The following is an 11,422-nucleotide window of genomic DNA, read 5'->3' as shown; positions in this document are numbered from 1 at the left end:
AGGCTGATAAAATGAAATGAATGGAGTTTTGCGTCCTAGTTTTCTGCACCAATGAGTTCATGCAGAGTGCAATGAGGATAATTTTACAAGGACAACAGATATAACCTACTCTCTACAGATTTTCAACTATCCACGGATCTTTCACAGTCTGCACAGGCCTTGGTTTATTGTAGCATCGACTAGACACTTTTTCCATGTCACACCAAAACTGCTCTTATTTGTATTTTGGAAATTCCCTAGCTCTCAGGAGAGAGACGTGAGTGTGGAGTCTGCCCAACAGTTGTGTTTTCAAATAAAGATTAATCTCATGCTTTGTCCATGGTTTTCTTGAATTTCTACAGACCACAATTATTCAGTGAACTTTTCTATATGTTCATCTCAGTAAAGAGACAATTCACTTCTATGTCAAATTCTTTTGTCCCTCTTATCTAATGCTACATATTATATTGGGTGTTTCAAAAGTCAAGTTTTGGTGTCGGATGGATTTGATAGATTATTTTCTCTCTAAATTTTGCTGGTAAACACGGAATCAAAGTTCTTATACATATGAAACTTGTCATATTGTGTTTTTTAGTTAGCATCATACCAATTTTTACTATTTTCCCTAAAAGTGCTGTTATGTAAGTTTATTTCATTGTTAAACAGTACAACAAAGTCTTAAATGCCATACAAAATACAAAACTACTGAAAATGACAAAAATTTGATATTTGTTTTTGTCTTGTGGGTTTTGGTGTTTGATGGAAATTGTTTTAGTGTCGGATGGAAATTATTTCAAGAAGGCACCAAGGTTTTAAAATTGTCTGTTGAATGATTGGGTGTTTATAAAATTTGAAAATAAATTGAAAATTGATAGTTGGTAAATAATTTACATCCTTAAAATTGTATTAATGCAAGAGACTGAACTGAACCTTATTGCAGTTGGAAACAAATTTCTGAAATTACACTTCCATTGTGAGTTTTCAAAGAAAAATGTTTGGATAAAGATAACTTAGATATATCTAACACAAAATGAACTTTATAAAAAAAAAAATCTTTTGATAAATTTCTTAGTAACCCTAACTCAAACCGTTTCCATCCGACACCAAAACAGTGCCAGAAACGTTAAGTAATTTGTTTGTATGTTGGTTTCATGAGATTTTTTTCCTGTAATTTAATTTAGGAAAATTTAGGAAAATCGAAATAAACCAATTTTAATTATTTTGTAGAATATCTGAGGAAACATCTAAGACATAAAAAAATTTTCTTTGTTTTTTTAATTTTGACGAAATTCGGTGTTGAATCCTTATGCACGAAAATAGGTTACACCACTGTATTAAACAACCAAAATCATGTAAAATGTAGGCATGAAAAAAATCAGGAATAGGTATAACTGCTTTTGAAACACACCCTATTACACATGGAGCGATACAGATAAAAATCCACCATGAAGAGAATATTGGATGGTTAACCTTCTTCGGCAACGACAGCAATGCTGAGTTTGCCGAGAATATTCGCCACCCGGGTGGCAAACAATTATTCGCCACCTTCATTTTTTTTTGCCACCCCTTTTTAAAACTTTAATTTCTCTGAAGACTGACATTATTAGCTGTGAAGGCTATAGCGTTACATGCATTATAATGTTTTTTTATGTTTATTAGAAACGCTTATTTGCAATTCCTTTCAAGAAAATGTACGAAAATAACACCTACTTGTAATTGATAAACGCTGTCCCATTGGATGGCTATTTATAGTCAACCGTTGTTAAGTCAATTTAGCCACCACTTTTTTGAATCACTTCTATGAAATTTAGTCTCAATATTTATGTCACCTACAAACCTCGCGTGGCTCTGCATTTTTTTTTTTGAGGCCCGGAAGCTTTTTTTCTTGACATTTTCCGGCGGATTTAAGGATTTTTTATATAGTATGTGGGAGATCCCACCCTTTGAAGATTTTTAGAATCGGATTCCCAAAAACGCGAATTCCCGACATTCCCTATTAGTTTAAGAAAGCTGGAGCAAAAGCTGAGGGTGGTAAAAAGACTTTAGGGTGGTTAACAAGAATTGTCGATGGTACACAAGAATCGTCAGGGGGTAAACAAGTATTGGGGGTGGTAAACAAGATGTGAGGGTGGTGAACAAGAGCTGAAAGTGGTAAACAAGAACTGCGGGTGGTGAACAGGAACGGAGGGTGGTAAACTAGACCTACGAGTGGTAAAGAAAGACCGAGTGTGGTAAACGAGCTGAGGGCAGTAAACAAGATTTTTGGGTAGTAAACGGGAGCTGGGTTAATGAATAACATCTAGGGTGGTAAAAAAGAGCCGAGAGTGGTTAACAAGATCCGAGAGCAGTTAACAACAACAAGAGCTTCGGCTGGTGAAGAAGAGCTTAAGGTGGTTAACAAAAGTTGAGGTTGGCAAACAAGAATTGTGAGTGGTAAACAAGTATTGGGAGTGGTAAACAAGAGCTGAGGGTGGTGAACAAGGGCTGGAAGTGGTAAACAAGATCTGTGGGTGGTAAACCGGAACGGAGGGTGGCAAACTAGACCTGCTGGTGGTAAACAAAAACCAAGGGTGGCGAACAAGAGCTGAGGGTGGTAAACAAGAATTGTGGCTGTTAAACTAGACCTACGGGTGGTAAACAACAGCTAGGGTGGTAAAAATAACCCAGGGTGGTGAACAATTATAGCTGAGGGAGGTAAACAAGAGCTGGGGATGGTGAACAACAACTAAGTAGGGGAACGAGAGCTTAGGGTGGCAAACAAGAATTGTGGGTGTTACACAAGTATTGTGGGTGGCAAACAAGACCTGGGGGTGGTGAACAACAGCTATGTTAATGAAACAAGAGCTGAGTGTGGTAAACAAGAATTATGAGTGGTAAACAAGTATTGAGGGTGGTAAACAAGTATCGAGGTGGTAAACAACAGCTAGGTTAATGAAACAAGAGCTGAGAGTGGTAAACAAGTATTGAGGGTGGTAAACAATAGCTAGGTTAATGAAAAACAACTAGGGTGGTAACAAACAGTTGGGGTGGTAAATACGAACTAAAGGTGGTATACAAGAAATGATGGCGGTGAACAACAGGTAGGGTGGTGAACAAGAGCTGAGGGTGGTAACCAAGAACTCAGGGTGGTGAACAGGAGCTGGGTATGTTAAACAAGAACCGAGGGTAGTGAACAACAACTAGGACGTTGAACAAGAGCTTATGGTGGACAAAAGTTTAGGGTGGTAAATAAGAATTGTGGGTGGTTAACATGAACAAGAACTGTGAGTGGTTAACAAGAACTGTGGGTGGTTAACATGTATTGTGGGTGGTAAACAAGTATTTTGGATGGTAAACAAGAGCTGGGGGTGGTAAACAGGAATTGTTGGTGGTTAACAAGAACTTACTTCCTTCAGCTCTTGTTTACCATCCCCCATTCTTGTTTACCACCCTTACACATTACTTACCACCTGTTAGTATTGTGTATTGCCGTACGCCTTATTACCACCGGTATACGTTACTTACCACCCGTCAGTATTGTGTATTATCGTACGCCTTATTACCACCCTTACACATTACTTACCACCCATCAGTATGGTTTATTATCGTACGCCTTATTACCACCCGTACACAGTACTTACCACCCGTCAGTATTGTGTATTATCGTACGCCTTATTACCACCCGTACACATTACTTACCACTCGTCAGTATTGTGGATTATCGTATGCCTTATTATACCTCAAACCTTATTAGTTCAAATACATATTTCCACCCACCCCAATGCAATGTATTTACCACCCACATACATTACTTACACATTCGCGATGGCTCCAACCACGGATTGATATTCTTTGGATTTTTCAACTCGATTTCCCCTTGTCGATGTTTGGGATCGGAGGAGCTTACTTGGAAAATACATCTAGGATAAATGTGACACAATTTGGACACGCGCCTGCTTTGTCTTTTTTTTATTTACGTAAAGATCCCCCGACAGTTGGAAATCGAAAATAAGAGTAGGCTAATGTCGCTGTCCTGACAAAATTTCCCTCGTTGCACACTGTATGGCGTTTGCCCATCCTCAGTAGCCCATACAGGTGCAGAAATGGGACGTAAAACTTTATTTTATTTTCATTTTTTTTCTACGGATTTCTTATATATACATATGATGCTAAATTTCATAGCAACACTAACAGGACCATTTGGGATGTATGCTAATTTGGTGTAAACAAAATGGCGGAATTTTGGTTTCATTGCAAGAAATTAAATTTATATTAACACGGTCTTGTCTGAACCAGACAAAATCCATTACAAATTACTCAGAGTCGACTAATATGTCACTGAAAGAAACAATTATATCAATAAGGCTGACATTTCATGAATTTTTAGAGATTTTTTCTGCCACCCGGATGGCGAATAGTCAAATGAATGGACGTGGACTATTCGCCACCCCGGTGACGAATATCCACAGCCTACTCTGAGACTGAAGTCTGACGACAGTGTCAGTGACACAACTTTTCTTTGTTTTAAAATCTATAATTCAACAAATGTCAAATACGTTAACTTACTGGTGCAAAATTTGGTTGAGAAAATGGGGGACGCATCTGAGGCGGTCCCTGGGGATATCTTTGAGGAGGTGGTTGCTGCATTGTATTAAACAAAAAAAATATTTTCTGAATACTTCACAATCACAAGAATAAAATTCTCAGGACGCCGCCATTAAACGTTAATCACGCGAGATTTGGAGTCTTCCTTAAAATTTTAGAATAAGTCAATAATATTTCAAAATAGTGTTGATAGTTTAAAATTATTCTTTTGCTTTGAATAATTTACTTTATTTTGAAAAACTAAAACTTCAAACCGAGAATTTGACGAATTTTTGCACTTAATGATATATTTCGTTTTATATTTTACTGAAATATGTACGGTTAAGACATAAGAGTTGTGTCCCTTTTACTGTAAATGATAAACAATAACAAAAGTAGGGAAATAATAAAAACATTATCTAGTCTAGGATGCAAGCTTATGAAAAATTAGAAAAAATTGGAGAAGGTGATTATAGCTTTATTAAAGATTTTAGATTTTGTCTATTAATGATAACTTTGTTAATTCATAAGACACAGACACAGTTCATTCTTTTCAATCAGCTTTCCTCCTGGACCTTCCTTCCTTAGTCCAAAATATCTGCCCCTCTTCCAGCCTCTGGATATTTTAACAGTTGTAGGAGTAGAGTCTGTTTAAGTCTCCAAAGATGTGTTTTTTCTAACAATATTAAAACATTTTTGGGGGTCAATTTAAAACTTCATTATATAAAGTGATTTAACCTATACCCTAATATACAATGGTGTAACCAATTTTCGTGGATATAAGGATTCAACACCGAATTTCGTCAAAGTTAAAAAAACGAAAAAATTTTTTTATGTCTTAGATGTTTCCCCAGATATTCTACAAAGTAATTAAAATTGGTTTATTTCGATTTTCTTTATGAATCCTTCACTTTGGCCCATATTTCATGAGAAACCAACTCGGCAACGGCGGCAGAATGCGTCACCTATTTTCGTGTACAATGTTTGATCTATAAATAAGTTTAGAAAAACACGTTGTATCTATACCGGGTGGTATAATTAACTTCTCTTAGTATTTATCTTTAATATCAATTCATTATAACTAGTGACAATTCCTTCAAAGAACCACTATTTTAAACAAAAATAGTGACTAACAAAATAAGATACGTAGCGTGATTTATTGCTAAAAGTCACTGAAACAACATAAGAATATGGTCCACTTTGTGTTCCAGAGATATTTTCTGCTGACACGGATCACGTGACTTCATTCGTTGAAAATACTGTAAATTAGTGTTGGGCATTATTCTAACCTTCATTTTGTTAGTACTATGTGCTCTGTGAACTTTTGGCTGTCCATATAGTTTTGAAAGGCAGATGCAAGATCAGTTTCGTTTTAAAAAAAAAAAAAAAAAACTTTATTTTTAAATCAACTTCGAACCTACCCTGTGCTATACAACAGAATCTCTCTATAATCTGATGAATCCATAAAACTAGGTAATTATACGTATCTAAGAAATTGTTGAAAAATGCTTAGAGCAATTAATGTTGGTTAATTGATTCTGTTTTATAGTTATGACACAAGGTAAGTTCAATTATTAATTGGTCAAGTTTGAGACTTTAAATGTTATGTGCATATGAAGAAGTAGTATCTCTTTAAAGAAACGTCGAAATGATATTGGGTTTTCTTTCATAATGTAAAACCAGTGGCAAATACTAAAACCATTGATGAATGATTTACCAGGTCATGTCAGCTCAGATATTTTGGTTTGAAAACAACTTTTGAAGCTATATAAAATTGGGAGATTCCCGCTACAGACTGTGTGTACAATACAGATTGCTGACAATATTTACTTACTAGTGATCATTGTTACAGTAACTATAAAAAGTTTCCTCTAGTTGAGTGAGTCAGATGGGGCCAAGAATGCTATTAAGTGAATTTTTTAGTGAATTGTTTAGGGTAAGGAAGAGATGGCCATAGCTTGTATTTTATTGAAAAGAGTTCAGCTGCCTTTGGAGTCTTTGTGACAGTTTGGAACAGTTCTTTCCTACAAAACAAAAGATATGTGAAGGGTGACAACATTTTTTGCTTGCGCAAAAAGCTTTTCTCAACAATATATTAAATTTTCAGGGTGATTTTTTTCATTGAATTCCAGGAACATATGGGACAGTATTTAAAGCGAAGAATCGAGACACACATGAAATTGTTGCTTTAAAAAGAGTTCGACTTGATGATGATGATGAGGTAATAAAGTTGCATTATTTAAACAGACCTGATTTTGAGAAGAAAAACTCTTCCTACAATAAGTACCAGTATTTGTCTATATTGATTGATCAAACCAACACTTTCAAAATTGTTACTTAAATATTTCCATCGTGTTTTATTGGGTTGATATGTGAATTTAGTATATGGGACTGAGGTAATTAATATTCATGATGTCACATGATTAACAAACTGGCCTATTTGACTAGCTTCTTTATGTAGACAGGTTATTGTGAAAATTTGAACACACACAAGGCTATTGATTATTACATCGTGCAAGCAACCTCGCAATTTGAATTACAAATTTTTTACGCTATTTGGCTATTAATTACTCCCTTGGTTCTCAATGGCAGAGGCAGCCATTCTGAAGGTCACATGACAAAATATGCCGGAGTCATAAATCATTAAAATATTGGCCCTAAATATAGAACATATTTGATGCAGGCTATTGGTATGGGCATGAAAAATCATCATTGACATGAGCGGGCATTCAACAGAATTTTTTGTAGCGATTTTAAATGCGATGAAATATGCTTGTCGGCCTCCAACATTAAAGTGTATGATGTTAAAGGAACAGATACACCATTTTCAAGTTTCTGTTTCTATGGATGTTTTTTCTATATATGGCAAAGTCTAAAAAAAAACTAGGTTTGCCTGGTCAAATGGATGGCAAAATTGTCCTTTTAATGTTATGTGAAATCTCTTGGTTGCTATAGCGTTCCATATTTCTTGGTATTTTGGCTGATAGAGCAACAATTATATTTTGGTCAGTGGGTATCACATGAGTCAAAGGCTAGAGATATATTTATGCTATGTTTTTTTCTGACATATTGAAGGGTGTTCCTAGTTCAGCTTTAAGAGAAATTTGTTTATTAAAAGAATTAAAACACACAAATATTGTCAGGTATGGTGCTGTTTATTTTATGTTAACTACAATCCCAGGCTGAGTGTTTTGAGATATGTGACACACATTCTGAATTGTGTTTATTAGCTAGTCAATGCAAAGGTTCGCTACAAAGGGTTTCAATTCAGTTTGGAATCTTACCCTTGTCACAATATTTTGGCAGATGTCTCCTGCTGCTAAATTTCTCTTAGTCAAGCATTTTTTCCATCATTACACAATAAACAAACAACTTCTGGTCTGTATGCAATTAAATTATAGTCAAATTAGTGCTCAATACATCAATTGTACCTGAAACATGTTGTTAATCAGAGTTTAACATTGTGTGATCTTCAGACAACTGAACAGCATCACAAATCTCAAACTGAATGACAAATTTTATTCTCTGTAATAAAGTAGCTGAAATATTTTCTTTTACCATGTAATTCTAGACAACTTTATTTTTAGATTACATGATGTGCTACATAGTGAAAAGAAACTGACCCTTGTGTTTGAATATTGTGATCAGGATTTAAAGAAGTATTTTGATAGTTGTAATGGTGAGATAGACCCAGATGCTGTCAAGGTAACCAAAATGCTCAAATATAAAATTCCTCAGGAATATTGTGTAATATGTGCATATATACTGAAAGGTAAAATAAACATCAATGTGGATGTATCAGATATATGTACTGTATATATTTCAAGTGCTTATATGTAAGTAAAGACATCAGAGAAAGTCAATGTAAAAAAAACTAAAAAGAAAAGAAAAAGTAGCAGTAGCCTTAGAATGAATTTATTGACCACAGAACATGTATTGTATATTTGCATGTATGATGGACAGATTTTACACTAAAAAGGTCTTACAATTTCCAGTGTCAGTGTTTATCAGTATTTTCAGAAGTTATGTATATTTTACCTTCAGTATAGATAGCATTTTTGTTTATGGTTGTGTTTAGGTCAAATAGTTTGAGTATCTGATTGAGGCCCTGGATATCTTGGTAAAGGTTTTGTGACAAAACAATAATTGGCTCAATTACTTTATTTTAATACTTTATTAAGAAATTTGCCCAATTGTGAATACTTGTGAAGCTATAGACCTGAATTTACATGAATTATTTTTTTATCTGTTTATCTAGTCCTTTATGTACCAGCTGTTAAGAGGGTTAGCATTCTGTCACAGTCATAATGTGTTACATCGAGATTTAAAACCACAAAACTTACTTATAAATAAGGTTAGTCTTGTTTCTGCAAATTGCATTAGACGCTCCCTCTCCTTCCCCCTCCCCCTGCCTGGTCAGGCCATCACATATAATCAGAGCAGAGTAACCTGAAATCAATCATTAACTGTGGAGAATTATGAGTGTACATTCCAGCGGAAAGAAATACATCAGAAGTGTTGCTCTGTTCTGCTCCACCTGCGATTTAAACAGATGAGCTTCAGTGAATTGAAAACCTGCTAGACAATAATGCCGTTACTAAGCGCTCTTCTCCACACTGTTTGGTCCTGCTCAACCTGTAGAGTGAAATAAATCCCTTAAAGTGCTCAAAACATTTTTGCGACATAGCTCAATATAGACTATCTGTATGACTTTTCAGATTTAAAATGCATCAAATTTGCTCACAATGAGGAAAGCTCTTCTGGGCAATTATTAGATTATTGGTTACAAGTACACTTTGTTTGAATTGTTGGAGTACTAAATTTCAAATTTAAATTAAGAGGTGCTGCATTGCTTAGAGATATATTTTCGTTCATAAAAAGCAATTTTTAATCATGTAACCCTTATTGAATAGTTGTTTTTTCTAAAAATATGTGTGAGTATTTTGCTGATTATCTATTCTTTTATCTTCTAGAATGGAGAGTTGAAATTGGCTGATTTTGGTTTAGCCAGAGCATTTGGTATTCCTGTAAGATTTTATTCTTCAGAGGTAAGTTATCGTGGCTCAATGAGCTAGATGCTTACTGTAGTTCTAGGACTTTGGCATAGGCCGAATTCTTGTCTAATTTCAATGACGTTTCACCCTGCTATTGATGCAGGTCAGAGGGGTTGACATGAAAATAGCATACAGTTTTTTTGGATAAAGAGTGTGTTACAGGTTGTGCACTTAAAGATCTTCAACTGTTTATGTTGTTTATGTCTTTCCCTCAACATTACACAGGTATTTTGGAAGTAAAACTCCATTTCAATCAGGCTGAGTAGCCCCCCCTATTTATGAATTGAAATTTAATAGTTTGTTTTCCAGATGTGTTATGTGCAGGCCGTGTAAAATTTCCCCCATTGCACACTTGTTGGTGTTAAAAGACTAATATTTTTTTCTATAGGTAGTGACACTGTGGTATCGACCCCCAGATGTTTTATTTGGGGCAAAGATGTATTCAACATGTATAGACATGTGGTCTGCAGGGTGTATATTTGCTGAACTGGCTAATGCCGGACGACCATTGTTTCCTGGTAATGATGTGGATGACCAGTTGAAAAGAATCTTCAAGTATCCTTTTTGGTTAGAATTTAGAACAACTAAGATTAATGTAGATTGCATTGTGGACTCTCTGAAGGGCTGCTGCTTTCTTAAATAAGTTGCCAAATGAAAATTAACATTTTTGCTGAGTTAACAGTTCATGGGTGTCATCAGGTAGGTTACTCTTGTAGGATGAGCATTCCCAAAAGTGAAAAGTTAAAACTTATCAAGGACTTTAATTCAGTCAATCTGAGTCCATCATGCCCAAATTCCAACTTTCCATGATCATGTGGATATAATCCTACAGAAAACCATTGCTAAAAATCTGATTGTAGCCTCCATTGCTTTCACAAACCAAATACATGTATGTATGGGCAAGAGATAGCAATATGTTTAATTATATTATATTTAGATTATTTTAATCTAAGAGTGTTAATTAAAGTCCTTGACCTGTTGTCAGATTATTGGGTACACCTACTGAAGAGACTTGGCCTGGCATTACCCAACTTCCAGATTATAAGGTAAAAGAGTCATTGCCCCTGTCCATTGGTCAGTCCGTCCTTCAACATTTCTTGTAAACACAATAGAGAGTACAGTTTTTATCTGATTTTAATGAAACTTGGTGTGATGATTTATTTTCATGAGATCTTGCTCAAGTTTGAAATTGACAATTTTTCGATGAACGGTTTTTAATTATTGTTCTTGACTGAGGAAAAACATGTCCAAATTTGTTTGTGAGTGCAATATTGACTATAGTTTTAATTAAATTTGGTGTGATGATTTATATTCATAAGATCTTTGTCAAGTTTGAATAAAATGATTTTCCTGACAAACAGTTTTGAATTATTGTCCCTGACTTAGTAAAAACATGGCCAAATTTTGACTATATTTCTCATATTTTTTTTTAGTTATTGCCCCTGACATAGTATGAACATGTGAAATTTTTTAGTGAACGCAATAGATTTCATCTTTATTAAAGAAATATGAAGTGATAATTTATATTGTTGAGAATTTAGTGACATTTGAATTAAATGGTTTTTCGATGAAGGACTTTTGGGTTTAATGTATAATGAAAGATCTTTAAAATAAGGAAATTCGTACTCATGTCACTAAAGACTGTTCTTATTTCTGACAGCTGCCAGTGGGCGTATGTTACCTTGACTGGCAAGCTATCTTTTAAAAAGATTTGACTGTACAATACTTATGTAACATAGTAGCTGATAGATATATCTTTATATACTATTAAAGCTAATACAAACTTAATATTTTCAGCCTTTTCCATTGTATCATGTGACCACAAC

At 34.8% G+C, this 11,422-nt stretch overlaps 2 protein-coding genes across 2 annotated transcripts; one reads left to right on the top strand and one right to left on the bottom strand.

Annotated features, from left to right (window-relative positions):
- Positions 1–2,278: 2,278 nt before the first annotated feature.
- LOTGIDRAFT_140626 (hypothetical protein) lies at positions 2,279–2,813 on the bottom strand (the record flags this gene model as incomplete). The annotated part of the gene is made up of 2 exons (XM_009050296.1): positions 2,279–2,563; positions 2,619–2,813. Coding segments are annotated over 2 exons (480 nt in total), but the record flags the coding sequence as incomplete, so codon positions are not given.
- Positions 2,814–4,971: 2,158 nt separating this feature from the next.
- On the top strand, positions 4,972–10,982 carry LOTGIDRAFT_173111 (hypothetical protein; the record flags this gene model as incomplete). The annotated part of the gene is made up of 9 exons (XM_009050295.1): positions 4,972–5,008; positions 6,675–6,763; positions 7,618–7,685; positions 8,130–8,247; positions 8,801–8,896; positions 9,516–9,590; positions 9,985–10,151; positions 10,582–10,674; positions 10,958–10,982. 9 exons carry the CDS (start codon positions 4,972–4,974, stop codon positions 10,980–10,982), a joined length of 768 nt encoding a protein of 255 aa, XP_009048543.1.
- Between the last annotated feature and the right edge of the window lie 440 nt (positions 10,983–11,422).

Source organism: Lottia gigantea (genome assembly GCF_000327385.1).
Source record: "Lottia gigantea unplaced genomic scaffold LOTGIsca_149, whole genome shotgun sequence".
NCBI lineage: Eukaryota > Metazoa > Mollusca > Gastropoda > Lottiidae > Lottia > Lottia gigantea.
The sequence above is the reverse complement of the archived record's forward strand: the minus strand, read 5'-3'. Positions and strand labels throughout refer to the sequence as shown.